This window comes from Triticum dicoccoides, chromosome 5A, assembly GCF_002162155.2.
Source record: "Triticum dicoccoides isolate Atlit2015 ecotype Zavitan chromosome 5A, WEW_v2.0, whole genome shotgun sequence".
In the NCBI taxonomy this organism is placed as follows: Eukaryota; Viridiplantae; Streptophyta; class Magnoliopsida; order Poales; family Poaceae; genus Triticum; species Triticum dicoccoides.
The window spans coordinates 589,862,392-589,882,055 of NC_041388.1; the positions used below are offsets into that span (position 1 = coordinate 589,862,392).

A 19,664-nucleotide genomic window follows, 5' to 3' on the forward strand; every position below is an offset into this window, starting at 1 on the left:
TCCCTCGATCATCTTCGGCTCTACTTTGAAGGTCTTGAGCCATAGTCCGAAGTGAGGAGTGATATGGAGGAAGGCTTCACACATGACGATGAATGAGGAAATATGGAGGATGGACTCCGGGGCTAAGTCATGAAATTCCAGCCCATAATAATACATGAGCCCCCTCATGAAGGGATCCGTCGGGAAGCCTAGCCCCCGAAGGAAGTGAGACATGAACACCACACTCTCACCAGGCTTGGGAGTGGGAATGACCTGCCCTTGAGCAGGCAGCCTATGCCAGATTTTGCCGGTCAAGAACCTGGCCTCTCTCAACTTCGGCACGTCCTCCTCCGTGACGGAGGAGGGCATCCATCGGTCTCGAAGGTTGGAACCGGACATTGTCGAAGGTCCGAAGCGCCTGAAATCTGGAGCCTTAGGTGTTGGAAATCGAGGCGAAGGGCGAACTCGTTTGAGATTGAAAGAAAAGAGTAAGGCCTTGGTCTCTTTATAAGGGGTTGAATACCAAGGGCCCTCCCCGTGACCGTTTGGGACTCGCCTTTGATCGAGAAAACATACCAACGGGTATGACTGGGTTACCCACGCCCGTATTGATGAGAATCCCGGAATAAGGGGACATGATCTCTGCTTTAACAAGACGTGCCAAGGAAACCGCCTCGCTAAACGCGCTGAGGTGGGACAGTAAAACGATTCGAATAAAGACTTGGCCGTAGTGTGACGTCACGCTACGGAATACGTCAGCAGATTAGATTTGTGTAAATATTATTCTCTCTATGGCAATATGTGGAAACTTATTTTGCAGAGCCGGACACTACCTTTGTGTTCAAAATCTTCTACGAAGTACTTGGAGGATGAACCCGCCATGCAATGCCGAAGACAATCTGCGCGCCGGACTCGTCATTGAAGCCTGGTTCAGGGGCTACTGAGGGAGTCCTGGATTAGGGGGTGTCCGGATAGCCGGACTATACCTTCGGCCGGACTCCTGGACTATGAAGATACAAGATTGAAGACTTCGTCCCGTGTCCGGAAGGGACTTTCCTTGGCGTGGAAGGCAAGCTTGGCGATACGGATATGTAGGTCTCCTACCATTGTAACCGACTCTGTGTAACCCTAGCCCTCTCCGGTGTCTATATAAACCGGAGGGTTTTAGTCCATAGGACGAACAACAATCATACCATAGACTAGCTTCTAGGGTTTAGCCTCTCTGATCTCGTAGTAGATCTACTCTTGTACTACCCATATCATCAATATTAATCAAGCAGGACGTAGGGTTTTACCTCCATCAAGAGGGCCCGAACCTAGGTAAAACATCGTGTCCCCTGCCTCCTGTTACCATCCGGCCTAGACGCACAGTTCGGGACCCCCTACCCGAGATCCGCCGGTTTTGACACCGACAGGGGGGACCAGGTGGGGTTTGTGGGTCGCGGCCAGACCGCGTGAGTGCTGGAAGCGCGGGTTGGCGACCAGGCATGGGCATAGGTGGAGAACCAGACGTGCCCGCGGGATCCTTCCTCTTTTGGCTGTCCTGGTCGCATGTGGGAGTGCTCCTTCCTTTTTTGCGACAGTGCTCGCTCCCGCGACTGGGCGCCCATGCGCCAGCTAGTCACGTCCTAATTTAAAACATTGGGAGCCAGCCAAGGCCTCAAAGAAGGCAGCTACCGAACACGCATGGCATAAAAACATGTTTATATTTTCTCGATTTTTTCTTGTTTTACTTCATACGATTAGTTTGATTAAAGTTGTCTATTTTTATTTCTTGAAACCCCTTTTAATTTTTTGCTTTTCCTATCCTTTAGATACATGAAAGTTATTTTTAGATAAACAAACAATTACTTCAACACTCATGAATATTTTAAATAAAAAACCATTGATATCAAATAAATTGATGTTTCTAAAATACACAACATTTTTTTGGGTAGTCATGGATTATTTTTGGGAAAAAAATGAACAATGTAAACAGATATTACATGAAAGGTAGGTTTATATGGCACCAAATAGTTTTGTCACTTTACTGAAATTATTTCTAAAAGTAGGCTAAACATGTTTTACATGTTGGACTTCTTTGAGCACACACACATATTTTTTTGTAGCTGGTGAAACATATTTGAGAATAAACTCATTATATGAAGTGTTGTTGAGATACTGTATCGTAGACTCCCTTTGTAACCAAACATAATTTACAAAGCATTCATTTTAATTTATAAAAAAATATAAACATAGATAGATATATTTTTGGGTAGGCATGCACATGTATATTACTCCCTCTGTTCCCTAATATAAGATATTTTAGCTTTTGCTTGATTCATATGTATCTAGACATATTTTAGTATGTAGGTTCACTCATTTTAGTATGTACTAGTAAATATACCCGTGCGTTGCTACGAGCTATTGTCTGAACCATGCATCATATAGTTCAAAGAAGTTGCATTCATGTCCTCTCTCGCAGAGCCTCTTTCAGCCGGGTACTGCCCTCGAGTGGAGGGCCGTGGTTGTAGAGGAATTTGGCCGGATGCTTATTTTCTTCTCAACTTTGAAACATGTTCTTCGACACTTCAGTTATTGCTACTCGTGATCATTGTAACGTTTATAGTACATAACTTCTTGCGTACTCTCAAAAAGCATGATTATTTTTGTGTATCAAATTTCAAATGGATCTTATCTTTCAAGCATGCATATTTTAAATTGACTACTACTTCCTTCATTCCTAAATATAATAAGTCTTTCTAGAGATTTTAATATGAACTACATACTTATATTGAGGAACGGAGGGAGTATAATATATTAGAAATTAATAAGCCCCTATGACAAATAAAAATTAGCATATTTTCAACAGTTATAATGTTATAGAAAAGATAACCTTGATTTATCTATGTGAGCTTGCCCGTGTAATTAGACATGTAAATCAGCCGAGGTGAGCATCTGTTTATTTCTACATTGAAAGCACCCCCAAAAAGATGATTTCGGCCAATACCGTACCAGAACAAAGTGGATCCGACTCGAAAGAGAAAAGCTTAGCTTTATCGCTATGATTTACTTGGACCCAATGAAAATCATTGTAAAATTGTACACTCATGTAAAGTTTTACTTCTCCTGTTTGGATAGAGTGCTTCATCTCTTCAAATCTGGTGTGGTGTCATCTAAACTCTTATGTAGTAAAATCCTGGTAAAATTCATGTATGCAATTAGCCAAAAAAAGAGACGTTCGTCAAACATGCATGCTTACCTGCGTCCAGTGCCTCCGATCCAACTTCTTGGTGGAACGCCGATGTAGTGTTGTGCCTGGACTCATCACATGGACATGCTTACGGACTCTTCAGATGACTCTACTCTGTTGGACGCTCTCGGATTTGCATGATGACTCGTCTGGCCTCACAACAACGCCCGAGTCATCCTCTTCTTCACCTCATGGGGACCTCCCGGGGACAGAAGTGTGCAGACCTTCCCTGTGGGTAGCGAGCATGAAGGAGAACTTGAGAAGGGACCCAAAAGTGATGCCCTTGCAATCCTAAAAAAATTCTGTGGAGACCGTATGCAAAGCCTCTTCCGTGCGTACTCTCATTGATCTGGTGACACCTGTCCCTGCTTTGCGTCGGACGGAATCCCGTTCTCACATGCTTCTGGCTTCCTCGATCGGCTCGATGGCGTGCCCCATCCGCTCTAGCTCGCTGTAACCAAGGCAAGCGCGGACATGGCCGATCACTGGAATTGCGGGACGACAGGAGCGCCATGGCCTAGCGCCTCACGCCTGACCACTGGCGGCTGCGGACCGGATTTTATGGAGGCTCCTGCCGGTGAGTCTCAAGATCGTTCTTGTTGGGCTCCTTGTCAATGGCGTGGATGATAATCAATTAAGGTTCTAGACCTTAACGGTGATAGGGCATCTTTACATGGATGAGAATCAATTAATTGAGGTTCTAGACCATGGCGTCAATGTACAACGTGCCATCGTCGGCGGGGGCGGGTTTCGTCTTGCTTGTTGACGCCTCAACCCCCTTGGCTCTCAATCGCTCCATCTCCATCTCGACGGTTGTGCCAAGGCGAGACCATGACGTCCTCCTGTTCTGCCGCCACCACCAGTCTGCTTGCCGATGCGGCGCTACCCGTTGTTCTCGGAATTCCGGCAATCGGTCATGGCCGCGCCGCGTCGGTTGCAGTCGAGCTAATCCAGACGCACGATCGCGAGCCGGCGGAATGCTCAATCGAGCTGATCGAGGATGGGCGTACGAGAGCCAGGTTTCGTCCGACTTATCGCAGGTACAGGTTGTTGCCAGATCAACGTGGGTACTCACGGGAGGGGCTTTGCATACGGCCTCCACGCACCACAAACCCTGCTCTCCTGAGATTTTTCCCGTCGACGTCGCCTCCTTCAGCACACGACGGATGTCGCTCCCATGATTGGTGCCACCGTCGCTGGCTATAGGTTCCTTCCTCTCCCTCGCTTACCCTCGCTGCGAGGTTGCTTCGATGAGGTTGCCGCGTTCCTTGTTCTTGTCTTCGTCGTTGCCTCAGTCAGATGATGGGCAATATCGCTCCGTGTTGCTTGTTCCTGTCGTCGTCATCTCGATCAGATTGTCGGCAACGTCATGGTTAATTAGCTCTAGGGTTTCTTGTCCCAAGCTTGGAGACCGACTATTTTTATTACCAAGGAGTTGAAAGTCGTGGCAGCTGGTCGAGGAGTCACTAACGGACACAATTGTGGAACATGAAGGAAGGGCCGGCAGATTTCACAGATTGTATTTTGCACGATAGAGGAGGAAGGGCGAGGGCTGTTTTTTTGGCTGCATTTTTTTTGCACGAGAGAAGTGGAAGGCCGACACTGTTTTTCCAGGTTTATTGCATATCTTGCTCTATCGTGTGCCGCTTAATCTCAACCGTCGATCTATATGATCAACATAAAACTAATGGATATAAAGAGATGACTTATGGAGAACTATGAAAGCCTCCATCCTTTATTATTATTAGGTAAAGATAAAGATGTATTCAATCTTTTAAAATAGCTAAAAGGTCTTATATTAGGGAAGCGGAGGGAGTATAATTTTAGAATAAATCAAACCCATTTATTTTATTCTATACATGCTAAACAGGACATGTATTGTAAGCCAGGTCCATCACCACCCCATGTGTATGGTGTGTTTTACTGCAGTATTTTTCACCCAAGGATTGGAAAAAATTTAAGATGCAAATGGTAATTGGTGGAATGCTGATATGCAAAATGTGAAGATATAGATCATGTCTTCAATGATTAGAAAAAGACTTTGACTAACTGGGACATTTATCAATTGATATTTTTCATTTTAATTTACCCAAAATACTTTGTTTAATTAAGAAATGTGTAAACTACTGCGGTTTGATAAAGCATTGAGTGTTAAGTTTTCTTTCAGATAATGAGAGTGAAGTTCTTGACCTCTTTTATTGCTCAAAAGTAGGCTTGTTTTTTCGCATGGTTACATCGGACTTTGAGATGGGAATATGTACAAAGAAATTAGAGAATACCACGTGTGTTGCTGCGAGAATTGGTGGATAAAAATTTGGGTTGATAACATGAGAACCAAAATTAAATATACATATGAATACTATAGTTGGTTATGTATAGTTGTAAGATATTTATTGAATATAAATAGAATAATTGAATGGAAAACATTTTCCCACGCATGGTTGAATGTTGTGGTTGTTTTTTCCCCATGCATAATTGCATGTTGAGGTGGGCCTTATCCCATTTGTAATTCTATGATGAGGTGGCATGCTTGCATATTGAGATAAATAAGTTAGTATGAATGACTCTTTTAGGTATACGGATTCCCCGCGCATTGTTACGGGAATTGGTTGATGAAAATGTGGGTTAATAACATGAGAACCAAAATTAAAAATTCATATGACTTATTATATTTGATATTACATTGTTGTAAATGTATTTATTGAATATAAGTAAAATAATTGAATGGAAAATATTTTCCCGTGCATGGTTGAATGTTGTGGTGTGTCTTTTTCCATGCATGATTGCATGTTGAGGTGGGCTTTATCCCATTCATATTTGTACAGTGAGGTGGCATACTTGCATTTCGAGATAAATAAATTAGTGGGGATGACTCTCTTATGTATATTGGATATAGGATATGATTCATGGATTTACTATCGGTATGATAACATGAAGCCAAGATTTGTGCAAAATTATGACCCTTTTGTGTACCTTAAAAAAAGACGAATTATGAGTATACCAACCATAAATACTCTTTTTTTGTAAGGTTCACAAATGATCTGTGTTTGTGTATACCTTGTTACCCTCATTTGTTTTTTTAGGTTTGTTACTCTCATTATGCTAACATTTTAAACGTGTAATGAACTCGCAAATACCTGGACAATACGATTCTAAAAAAAACTTTTTTTCGAGAGTACGCCAATGATGTACCATATTTTTATAGAAGGTAGGGAGTATAATTACAAGAAGCCAAGTCGAGATGCGAACATCTCGATTGACACAACCCCACACCAACACCAACTAGATAGCCTAGGTCACTCTCTCACAAAAAGATCTAAACCTCTGACGCCCAAGCCAGCAAGCCTCCAATCTCTGACCTCCCAAAGCACCTGTTCCACGAATCCTTGTGCGCCAAGGTGATCAAGGCAAAATATTACCCCCAGGGGCATCTCCTTGATACTGTTTTTCCACAATCGACATCTCTCTCTTGGCAAGGTATTGTGCATGGATTGGATCTGCTAAAATCAGGAGTAATTTGGAGAGTGTCTGATGGGTCTAATATTAATATCTGGAGAGATAACTGGCTCCCTAGAATCTCTGGGCTTAAATTTACTGCAAGGAAGAATAGGACCAGAATTAAATGGGTATCTGACTTGATCTTGAGTGGTCCTAGGAGATGGGATGAGGATATGGTCAAGCATCTATTTTACCCGCATGATGCGGAGGAGATCCTTAGTTTGTGCATTCAATCAGTAGGGGATGGTGACTTTGTTGCTTAGCATTTTGAGAAGAATGGGTTGTTCTCGGTTAAAGGTGCATACAAGCTTGCGCTCAATCTTAAGGAAAAAGAAGAAGATGAGGGGCAACATAGTAGGGCTATGAGGGGGGAGATAAAAATTTGGGATTTGATCTGGAAAGCCAATGTTCCTCAGAAAATTCGTATTTTTGCGTGGCAGGTAGCTACCAATAGCTTGGCTGTCCAGGTTAACAGAGTGGCGCATCACCAAGCTACGTTAGTACTTTCTCAATTTGTGGAGTGGAGGATGAAAATACGTTTCATGCGCTTGTCCACTGTCCAAAGGCTTATGCTTTGCGTATGGCCATGAGGGACACTTGGGAATTACCTGCGGAGGAGGTGTTCAGGTATACTGGGTGTGATTGGTTTCTTATCCTTCTGGATCAATTGAGTCCTCTGATGCGTGACAGAATTATCTTCATTTTTTGGAGAGCCTGGCATTTGAGAAATGATTTGATTTTTGGTAAGGGGAAGGAATTTGTCACAGGCTCTGCTAGTTTTGTGGATAATTACTGGTCGTCGTTTGTTGCTTGCAATTCCTATCCACTGGTGGACTCGAAGAATAAAGGAAAAGGTACCGCTCCCGGTCTAAAATATGTTCCTAATACCTTGGGAACTCAGGTGGCTTGGCAACCCCCTCCTTCGGATTATATCAAGATAAATGTCGATGCAAGCTTTGTGGAGAGCATTAGTGTTGCAAGTGTGGGTGTGGTGGCTAGGGACTCCTCTGGAAATGTCATTGTCTCCTCTTGGGATTTCATTGGGTGTTGTAAAAGCGCGGAGGAAGCGGAACTTCGGGCTTGCATTGCTGGTCTCTATATAGGTATTACGCTCCACAATCCTATAATTTTAGAGACTGACTGTGTGCTTGTTGCTGCTCTCTTGCAAAGGAAAGTTTTGACAGGTCAGCGCTATTTGATTTGAAGAAGGAAGCAATGAGTATCTCCTAGATGCTACCTATGGTCAAAATTTCAGAGATTAACCGTTCAGCCAATGTGGTGGCTCATCTTATTGCTAAGTATAGTTTTGATAATAGGTCAGACGGTATTCTTGTTAATGATTTTCCGGCCTGTGTGGTGAATTTTGTAATGAGTGATTGTAATAACTCTGTTGGTTAATTAATATATGAGGTGATTTTCAAAAAAAAGCACCTGTTCCACACGTTGTGATGGAGGATACCCCGCGCATTGCTACGAGAATTGGTTGATAAAAATGTGGGTTAATAACATGAGAACAAAATTTAAAAATTCATATGACTTATTATAATTGATTTTATATTGTTGTAAATGTATTTATTGAATATGAGTAAAATAATTGAATGGAAATATTTTCCCGTGCATGGTTGAATGTTGTGGTGTGTCTTTTTCCATGCATGATTGCATGTTGAGGTGTGCCTTACCCCATTCATATTTGTGCGGTGAGGTGCATACTTGCATTTTGAGATAAATAAATTAGCGGGGATGACTCTCTTATGTATATAGGATATAGGATATGATTCATGGATTTACTATCGGTATGACAACATGAACCCAAGATTTGTGCAAAATTATGACCCTTTTGTGTACCTTGAAAAACAAGAGCCAAATTATGAGTATACCAACCATAAATACTCTTTTTTTGTAAGGTTCACAAATGATCTTTGTTTTGTGTATACCTTGTTACCCTCATTTGTTTTTTAGGTTTGTTACTCTCATTATGCTAACGTTTTAAATGTGTAACCTTGAACTCGTAAATACCTTGACAATACGATTCTAATTTTTTTCGAGAGTACGGCAATGGCGTACCATATTCTTATAGAAGGGCAGAAGGCGGAGAGTATAATTACAAGAAGCCAAGTTGAGATGCGAACATCCCGATTGACACAACCCCACACCAACACCAACTAGCTAGCCTAGGTCACTCTCTCACAAAAGGATTTAAACCTCTGACGCCCAAGCCAGCAAGCCTCCAATCTCTGACCTCCCTAAGCACATGCTCCACGAGTTGTAATGGTGATCTCTGATCATGCACTCTGTTAAACAACATGTCATTCCTATGCTTTCACAGCAACCAAGCTGTCCCGACCACAAAAGAATCGAAGCCACGCAGGATTCTACCCGAGAAGCTCCTTCTCCTTGCGAGCCGCAAATATCTGAAAGTGTCCGTCTAAGTGGGAGCCTGGATGTTAATTCTTAGGGCCTCAAAGCAGCGGCGTCAAACCTCTCTCGCATAAGTGCATTGGGTGAGGATGTGGTCGACGTTATCTTCTTCTTGCAAGCAAGTATAGCAGTGTGATCGTTCATCTTGCAGCCCGTGCCTCTCACGCCCGTCTAAGGTCCATAGTCTGTATTGAATGCTGAGCCAAGCAAAAAATTTGCACCGCAGTGACGCCTAGCTCCTCCAAATGCACGCGTCCATTGGCGATCTGATTAAACCCAAACAAATTCATGCATAGACTGATTTCGCCGTGTAGCTCCCGGTTACGTCTGCAGACCAATGAAATTGATCCTATTGATCCATGTTTCAATCCATCGTGGCGATCGCCTGATAGAGGCTGGCCACTTGTATGTGAGCCACAAAGGAGATGTCCCCATGCACGTCATGTGACCACACGTTGTCGATGAGGGCTTTCTGAACCGTCCCAGTGTTGCGCGCACGCGTGTTGACAAACTCCATGATGGTCGGAGGGATGTCGCCCACAGTGAATCCATGGATCCATCTATCCTTCGAGAGAGGTGCCAACCTTGATCTTCACCATGCTGTTAAAGAGCATGTTTGCCTCTTTATCCTCAATCATCGGGATTCCTTGCCACGGCCCGCTGGGATCTGCCCTTCGAAGCCACTCCCATCTGACGCGGAGAGCCAACACTTGGAGCTGCAAGTTCTTCACCCCTAGACCTCTAAAACACGTAGGGCAGGCAACCACATCCCACACAACCAGACATTGACCATCGTTGGTCTTTTCCTTCCCTGCCTAAAAGGATGGGCGCATCCACTTCTCAATCTCCTCGAAGACCCAAAGCGGTGCGTTGAGAACCATGAGTTGGTGAATTGGCCTCACTGCAATCACCGATTTGGCAAGGATCAATCTACATGACCTCTGAATAAGGCCTCGTTGCCAGGCAAGGATAGTTTTCCTCGCGTGGTCCACCAGGGGCTGCCAATCTGTTCGACCTAACTTGTTGATGACACGAGGAATACCAAGATAGCGACAAGAGAATGCTCCAATCGGGCACAACAAGATATCCAAAACCCTCTGTCTCCTCTCGTCCGAGCCACCAATAGAGATTGCAGCTGATTTTGCATAATTGATCCTCAAGCCAGAAGCCACTCCAAACATATGCAACACCACTCTGACACGGTATAGATCTTGCTCCAATGGCTTGATAAACATGGCGATGTCGTCCGCGTAGATGGACAAACGTTGCATCGACGAGATGCCACAGAACGAGTTGAGGACGCCTTCCTCTTCGGCTCTGCAAATCAATACCGTGCATGCGTCCATGGCGATGATGAACAGCAGGGAGGAGACCGGGCCCCCTGCCTCAGCCCTTTTGCATGGAAGATTGGCTGGCCAGGCACTCCATTGACTATAACTTTGGTACTAGTCGTTCCTAGGATGGAAGCAATCCATTTTAACAAACGGTTCCCGAATCCCCTCGCCTCAACACTTCAAACAGAAAAGGCCATGAAAGCGAGTCGAAGGTCCTAGAGATATCTAGCTTTAGGAATAGACATGGCTGTTTCGCAGTGTGGATCTTTGTCCATGGCAATTACCTTCTCGTCCGCCAAGTTGCCCGAAAAGAGATAACTTGACAATACAGTGTGCCCGCACTAAGCTGTGGTGATATTTTAAAGTCGGTGCCGGTTAGTCCAGTCATTTTCAATCAAAAGTAGAAATATCCTTATCTAATCCCCCGTTAGCTTTGTTGATTTCTATACAGAAAGAGGATATCCAGCTGGTGAGTTCAGTTCTATCATTCAGAAACAGTATCGTGCATCTGTCTAATTAACACGTTAGCTTTGTTAGTTCCACACAGGAAGAAGATATTTATCCACTCATCAAAAAGAAAAGAAAAGAAGAAGATATCCATGAGAGGACGTGAGAGCGTTCCTGATGACTGGACGTAGACGCCTGCTCGACCATACGAACCGTGCGATGCGGTAAGAGGCAACAGGGCGGCCATTGGCGCGCCGGAGACACGCATGGGAGCGGCGTCCACGGCCATGCCCGTAACATGCATGGACGCGCTCTCTGTGCCTACTGAGTGAGGAGAGAAATATCTCTTCTTCTTTCTTTTTGCGGGGAGGAGAGAAATATCTCGCAAAAAAGGAGAGAAATATCTCGCTCCACGCTGCTCCCGGTATGTCCCTCCCGCGCATGTCGATCACATGATCGAAAGACTAGCTCGGGCACGACACGACATCGTATGCGTCGACGTATCGATCGATAGAACCAATCCCCCCGACGGCCAGACATGATGCATGCCTGCACTCCGGACAGCGTTCTCGACAGCACCCAAAGCCATGCCGACGTCCGGCCAAAACGGCATCCACAACGATCGACGCGCCGCGTCTTCCCTCTTTGCCTCACGGCATCTACGCAAACTGTTGTTCGGTGAAGATGCCTGGCACGCGCGTGGCTAGACATACCGACAGTCTTTGCAGGGTACTGCACAAGTATGTGGCTGTTTTAGTTTGCAAAGGAAACAGAAGTAGGATGTATCTAGCTGGGGCCTCTCCATGTCGTCATGGAGGAGTACATGCATGTGCTGAGGATTATCATCAGAATTACCTCACAATTAGTTAGAAGAGGATATTAAGGTGTACGTAGGGAACCAGCTGGTGCCGATCTTTGCCTGTGATCTAGGGCAGAGATGAATTCCTCCGCGCACCTAGCTCCGACTTGGAAGTGATCAAGGTCAATCCACACATAGTCAACTGTATGTATCATCAAAGTCACAAAATAGCAATTAAAGATGGCCTATTCAAAGACTAAAGCGCACGGAGATTTGATCATAGTCCTCGACAAATTAAATTGGACGACACAAACAGCTGGACGAAATGTTCTTCTTCTGTTCCCTTCCCGTCAGGGCAAATTAAACCAGGCGACGAACAAGTAGTTCTCTAGCATAGGTCGAACCTGATGGGAATAGGAGTAGCTCGAGTGTAAACAGGCTAAAAAAAACAGGCAACACGGTATGGACCTGGTGGATGTGTCACCTGGCAGGCCGGTGAGCGGGGGTACGTACGAGACTCCATGTGACAAAACAAACTGCTCGTCGCTCGCGTCGCGGTCGCCATGACAGCGAGAGCTGAGGTGCCCGGGGCCTCCCTCCCAAACGATATATAAATGGACCTGCCGATGCACACACACACAACACGAAAAGCACAAGAGAACCTGATTCCTCTTCTTCTTCCGGAGATTAAACGGACCAAGAGGAAGAGCCGGACGTGGTTTTCTAGCTAGCTAGCTAGCTAGCTACTCCAGCTTTCCAAGGTGGACATGGAGGCGGTGGAGCCGTCGGCGGTGGTGAGCTGCGTGTGCTGCCGCCTGGAGGAGGAGTGCACCGGCGAGTACGTCGTCGGCGTGAGGGCCTACTTCGGGGGCCGGTGGCTGTGCGGGCTGTGCTCCGAGTCGGTCAAGTACGAGGCCGGCCGCAGCAAGCGCGCGGCGGCCATGGGAATGGAGGAGGCCGTGCAGGCGCACATGGCCTTCTGCCGCATGCTCCGGCGCAGCGGCCCCGCGGTGCGCGTCGCCGAGGGCATGTGCCAGATGCTTAGGCGCACCGCGTGCGGGAAGCACCGGGCCGCCATCTCATCGTCCTCGTCGCGGCGGACGACGCCGGTGCCGGTGGCGTCAGCGTCTGGACCGCACCACCGCGCGTCGGTGGCGCCGCTGTCGATCGGTCTATGAATATCTGGTCGGTCCTCTGTCCAAGAGGACCCACGTACGGTCTGGCGGCGGCGATCGACCGGCCGCCTGAGTTGATGCCTGGTTCTTTATTTTCATCAAGTGCATGCTTGGGACGTAGTACGTCATCAAGTGTTGGAGTTCATTTCTAAGTGTAAGTTTTGGTGGATTGATCCGATGAAACTTAATTACGATACGAGGTTTAATTCGTGTATATATATGTACGAAGTTGAATCAAGCTCAATTAATCATCACCCGAGGATCTTGATGAAGAAACCCTAGAGGCCGGCTTCTGCATGCCGAGTTGTTTTCTTGGCAATCAATCATATATATATATATATATATATATATATATATATATATATATATATATATATATATATGTTCGACAAAGGGTAGATTTTATTGACTTAAATGGAGCATCGAGAGGATACAATATGAGCACACACTCAGCCTCTGCATAACTAGGATGCACACAGCCGACCCAACACATGCGAAAACACACCAACAACTAGCAAAGTCATAAGACCAAAAGCTACGTCAAGGTGTGAAAAAAAGAAAAACAAAGTGATCAGATCAGCGATCGACAAACTACAACTGAGACTATATCCGCACCAACCATTGACATCACATGGAGGACGAGGATCTTCAACAGCAACGCCTTCAGGAAGGAAGCGGCACTCAAGCGCCGCCATCGCCGGATCCAACCACAAAGGCCGGAATCAAAGTTTTCACCCTGAAAAAATAGTCTGAACATATCCGAGCAATGCCTCCAACAAGGTAACGACATAAAAAATATCACCATTGCCAGGTATGACCACTCGAGTCTGACCTAGGCTTTCGCCCCGGAGCTTGAGACCAGGTGCTCGCAGCACAAAGGCCGGAATCGATCTGCTTTGAAATTGTTTCTTCCTCGTCGCGTTTCCCCATTGGTGAGAATAATTTTGCTCCTGTTCTCAGGATGGCTTCTTTGTGAACCTCATCAGTTTTCTACCGTAAAAAGGAAGCCGTGGGCCTGTCGCCTTCGTCGTCTGTACGTTGTTTTCCGTATCCACGCTCTCAACACACGTGCAGAAACATGAGAGGGTGATAGTGTGGCGCTCACCAGTGGAGAATTTCGTTCAGATATAATGGAAGAAAGCTTGTCATCCCGTGGAGAACGTGTGAGTCGCCCGAAGATTTGTGTCCACTGCAAGTTTGTCTGATAGACGTACGTCCCAAATACAAAAGCTGTGGCGTGCATCTTAGCTTGACACTTGTTGGCTACCAAGCTAACTACTTTTCCGAGAGATGCCGATCTACGACATACGTAGCTTCCTTTTTTGTCGTCCCGGAAAAAGTGCACACTGCACAGACGTACGTACGTATACACAAAAGCTAGCTTTTTGATGGATGGCTCTATACCAAACACGACGTCCAAGTTCCAAGATGCTCGAGTTGCTTTATATTAGACGATGATATGTACACGCACACGTAGACGGCGCAGATCGATCGAGCACAATCATGACACACTGCACAATTTGTGGACTAAACAAAAAAGGCCGAATTCCAGATCGATCAATATATTCTTCCTTCAGACCAAAGTAATCAATCATGGATCGATCTCCACTCCACCGAGTCATGCATGCTTTGCTCGATCAACAACACCTCCAGTCAAAAGGACGAGCTCAGGCGCTTGCCTCAGAGACAACGACACTTCAAAAATCTCAATTATGGTAGTATCACCGGACTACACTACACTTTGAAAAATGCCAGAAGCTTCCCAAGATGATCAACCGGACCGGGAAAAATAATTATGCACGACGATCGAGTCGGACGACGGCCAGTTCCAAACAGCCTGGGAGGGAGAAAATAAAGAAAGTGAACGTAGAGAAATCGTGCCAGAGGAAACAAAAACCTACGGTTCGGCGGATCGAGCTCCGACGGCGACCGGGGTACTGCTCGTACAACGAGCACCAGTCGCTCGCTCGATCGTTTGCTGTTGATATGAAGCGTCACGTTTTTTTTCTGTTCAGGTTCTGCGTCTATCTGAAATCGTCAATCCGATGAGACACGACGTGACTGTGGCAGAAACAAACTAACATTGTGAGGTTCTGGAGCCTCGCTGCATCACCGGCGCCTCGATTTGCAAGACGACATACAAATCATGATCGAAATGACATATTTTTTACGTGTTCAAAAAAAAGAAATGATAATATTTCACACATTTTGAAAAAAAGGGGGCTTCAATCTGCTTCTTCCTCAGTCTTTTGCCACCAGGAAACTAAGCTGGAGGATATTTCTACTTTTAAAGCAATCTATTTCCTTCCTTTAGCCTCTAGATCCTTCCATTTTCTTCCTTCTTTAGGAGCTTCTGGTGGGATCCTCACAGCGTGGGACGAGGTAGCCTTGGAGTGCACCAATGTTCAGCTTGATCGCTTTGCCATCACCTGTTGGTTTTCCTTCCGTGCAAATGGTATGTCCTTTGCACTTACGAACGTGTATGGCCCTTGCGACCACGCTAGAAAATCTGAATTTCTAGATTCTCTCATCCCTCTCTCAAATCTTATTAATTGCCCGTGGACAATTATGGGAGACTTTAATCTTATCTTGAGACCCTCTGACAAATCAACGTCAAATTTCAACGCTAATGAAGCCCAAAAATTCTCATCCGCGATCAACTCTCTCAATCTTCAGGAAATCCCTCTTTTGGGTAGGCTATTTACTTGGTCTAATCAACAAGATAACCCGACTCTCGTTCGGTTGGACAGAGCTTTTGTTAATTTAGATTGGACCTTTTTGTTTTGCGAACTAATTTAGATTGGACCTTGATGTTCCTTGACTCAACTCTTTCGTCCCTCGTGCTCACTACCTCCGACCACGTTCCTATTTTACTAGAAGCCTCCACTAATATTCCCAAGCCCTCGATTTTCTGGCTCAACAATTGTTTGCTGACAAATTAGTCCTTCCTTCAGCAAATCGCTTCAAATTGGGCAAGTGTTGGGCCCAACCACCGCTCCTTGGGATCCTCGGGCCGCCTTTGCCTGAAGCTTAAAGGCACTCGCAATATGGCTAAGAAGTGGGCTGCTAACGCAAAAGCTCCTAGGCGGATGGCTACAAATTGTACGACGACTATTTCTGTTCTGGACAAACTAGAAGAAGTTCGACCGCTCTCTTCTCTCGAGCTTACTCTGCGTATTGCGGTAAAAGTTGCCCTGCACCGCCATAACAAACTCCTTGCAGCCTACTGGCGCCAACGGGCAAAAATTAGGGACTGTACTCTCGGTGACGAAAATTCTGCTTATATGCATGTGTGTGCCTCTGTTCGATTTCGAAAGAATCAAATTCCCCTTCTACATGTAAACGGGACGGACGTGACTTCACATAGTATTGCTGAAAATTTCACCTACGCTGCGGATATCGTCCAAACTTGCTTCAAACGTAAAAGATCGGCTATAGTTCTCAAACTAGACTTTCGAAAGGCTTTTGCCTCCGTGTCTTGGACAGCCTCTTCTTCCATTCTGAGAGCTAAGGGTTTCCCTTCGACCTGGTGCGATTGGATCAATAATCCCAATGTGACCAACCAGTCCGCTGTGCTTCTTAATGGTAAGCCGGGGCCACGGATCAATTGCAAACAGGGGCTTCGCCAAGGGGATCCGATATCCCCATACCTTTTCATTATTGTTGCCGGCATCCTTCAGCGTCTAATCATACAAGCTTCCTCCAATGGCCGACTCTCTCACCCGATCGACCCCTCCATTGCTTGCCCTGTGCTCCAATATGCGGACGACACCCTCATCATCCTTCAAGCAGAACATGACCAACTACAAACACTCAAATCTATCCTTCTTAAATTCTCGGCGGCCATTGGCTTACACATTAATTTTCACAAAAGCACTTTTGCTCCTATTCATGTCGAACCTAGACTCGCTGTCCAGCTTGCCGATATTTTGGGGTGCAAAGTGGCATCCTTCCCTCAATCTTACCTCAGTCTACCTTTGTGTGACGCCCCCGATTTGACCGTACACTAATCATACACGCAAACGTGTACGATCAAGATCAGGGACTCACGGGAAGATATCACAACACAACTCTACAAATAAAATAAGTCATACAAGCATCATATTACAAGCCAGGGGCCTCGAGGGCTCGAATACAAGAGCTCGATCATAGACGAGTCAGCGGAAGCAACAATATCTGAGTACAGACATAAGTTAACAAGTTTGCCTTAAGAAGGCTAGCACAAACTGGGATACAGATCGAAAGAGGCGCAGGCCTCCTGCCTGGGATCCTCCTAAACTACTCCTGTTCGTCGTCAGCGGGCAGCACGTAGTAGTAGGCACCTCCGGTGTAGTAGGAGTCGTCGTCGAAGGTGGCGTCTGGCTCCTGGGCTCCAACATCTGGTTGCGACAACCAGGTAGAAGGGATAGGGGGAAAAGAGGGAGAAAGCAACTGTGAGTACTCATCCAAAGTACTCGCAAGCAAGGAGCTATACTACATATGTATGCATTGGTATCAACTGGAATAAGGCTATTCTATGTGGACTGAACTACAGAAAGCCGGGATAAGGGGGGATAGCTAGTCCTTTCGAAGACTACGCTTCTGGCAGCCTCCGTCTTGCAGCATGTAGAAGAGAGTAGACTGAAGTCCTCCAAGTAGCATCACATAGCATAATCCTAACCGATGATCCTCCCCTCGTCGCCCTGTGAGAGAGCGACCACCGGTTGTATCTGGCACTTCGAAGGGTGTGTTTTATTAAGTATCCAGTTCTAGTTGTCATAAGGTCAAGGTACAACTCCAAGTCGTCCTGTTACCGAAGATCACGGCTATTCGAATAGATTAACTTCCCTGCAGGGGTGCGCCACATAACCCAACACGCTCGATCCCATTTGGCCGGACACACTTTCCTGGGTCATGCCCGGCCTCGGAAGATCAACACGTCGCAGCCCTACCTAGGCACAACAGAGAGGTCAGCACGCCGGTCTAAATCCTATGGCGCAGGGGTCTGGGCCCATCGCCCATTGCACACCTGCATGTTGCGTACGCGGCCGGAAGCAGAACTAGCCCCCTTAATACAAGAGCAGGCTTACGGTCCAATCCGGCGTGCGCCACTCAATCGCTGACGTCACGAAGGCTTCGGCTGATACCACGACATCGAGTGCCCATAACTGTCCCCGCGTAGATGGTTAGTGCGTATAGGCCAGTGGCCAGACTCAGATCAAATACCAAGATCTCGTTAAGCGTGTTATTTTGAAATAACCGCGAACGCAGATCAGGGCTAGGCCCACCTCTCTCCTAGGTGGTCTCTACCTGCCCTGTCGCTTCGCCACAAAGATCCACACAGAGGGCCGTTGGGACAAAGGTCCTTTCAGCCCCCAATCCGTGAATCACTCGCGGGTGCTCCACAAGCCGACCCGTCTTTAGTCACCACAAGTATCCTGTATAAAGTATATAGTATATACCCGTGATCACCTCCCGAGTGATCACGGCCCGATAATATAGCATGGCAGACGGACAAGAATGTATGGCCACTGATGATAAACTAGCATCCTATACTAAGCATTAGGATTGCAGATAAAGGTATCAACAGTAGTGGCAAGGACAGGCTATGCATCAGAATAGAATTAACGGAAAGCAGTAACATGCTACACTACTCTAATGCAAGCAGTATAGAGAGTAGAGTAGGTGATATCTAGTGATCAAGGGGGGGGGGGGCTTGCCTGATTGCTCTGGCAAGAGAGAGGGGTCGTCAACACCGTAGTCGAACTGGGGGTCGCCGGTAGTCTCGGGGTCTACCGGAAAGAAGTAACGGAGGGGGAACACAATAAATAACAGAGCAATCAAAGCATCACAAAGCGTAACATGGCAATACGTGGTGCTAGGTGTGCCCTAACGTGGCAGTAGGTGGTACCGCGAAAGGGGGAAAACATCCAAGAAAATATCTCTGGTGTTTCGCGTTTTCGGGCAAGGGGGCCGGAGGGGAAAAGTTGCGAGTTTGATATGTTAGGAGTGTGTGGCGGACGAACGGGCCGCGTATCCGGGTTCGTCCCGTCGTCCTGAGCAACTTTCATGTACAAAGTTTTTCCATCCGAACTACGGTTTATTTTATATTAATTTTAAAAGATTTAGATTAATTTTAGCATTTATTTAATTAACTTAGTACAACATTATCCAAACAGTGCATGCTGACGTCAACATGACGTCAGCATGACGTCAGCAGTTAACAGAGGTGTTGACTGGGTCGCTGACGTGTGGGTCCCACTGGTCATTGACAAACTAACTAACTATCAGATTAACTACATTAATTAGTTAATTAGATTAACTAACAGAGGTTAATTAGGTTAATTATTTGTCCTAATTAGTTATTTAATTGATTAATTATTATTATTATTTTAAATTCTTTTTTTATATCCCTTTTTTTAATGTTCCAGGGCGGTGGGGCCCGTGTGTAAGTGGCCCAGGGGGGTTTTGCGAGCGTTGGGCGAAACAGGCAGCGGGCGCCTGGGCATGACCGAACCCGACAGAGCGCTACGGGGCGCCGGGGCCACGGCGCTATCCAGGCGGCCACCACGGCGAGAGACGGCGTAGGGACGCGGGGCGGCGGTGGTCGGCGGGCAGCTGCATCAGGGTGAAGCGGCGGGGTGGAGCCGACGGTGAGAGGGGGCCAGCAGCGGGCGCGTCCGAATGAGGTGGGGCGCGGGCGCAGGCAGGGGGCACGGGCGCGGCCAGGCCGGCCGGCGCGCGTGCGGGCGTCGGTGAGCGAGGACGGCCGGCGTAGGGGAGGAGGCGACGACGTAGAGGAC

The 19,664-nt window shown here is 46.4% G+C and overlaps 1 protein-coding gene across 1 annotated transcript; it reads left to right on the forward strand.

The window, feature by feature from the left end:
* Window positions 1-12,367: 12,367 nt before the first annotated feature.
* Window positions 12,368-13,143, forward strand: LOC119297988. Its single transcript, XM_037575547.1, has one exon. It carries the CDS (start codon window positions 12,475-12,477, stop codon window positions 12,883-12,885), a length of 411 nt encoding a protein of 136 aa, XP_037431444.1. The 5' UTR covers window positions 12,368-12,474; the 3' UTR covers window positions 12,886-13,143.
* The last annotated feature ends 6,521 nt before the right edge of the window (window positions 13,144-19,664 follow it).

Excerpts from the sequence above, each read along its gene's own strand:
- LOC119297988 (XM_037575547.1), top strand. The coding sequence starts at position 12,475 with ATGGAGGCGGTGGAGCCGTCGGCGGTGGTGAGCTGCGTGTGCTGCCGC.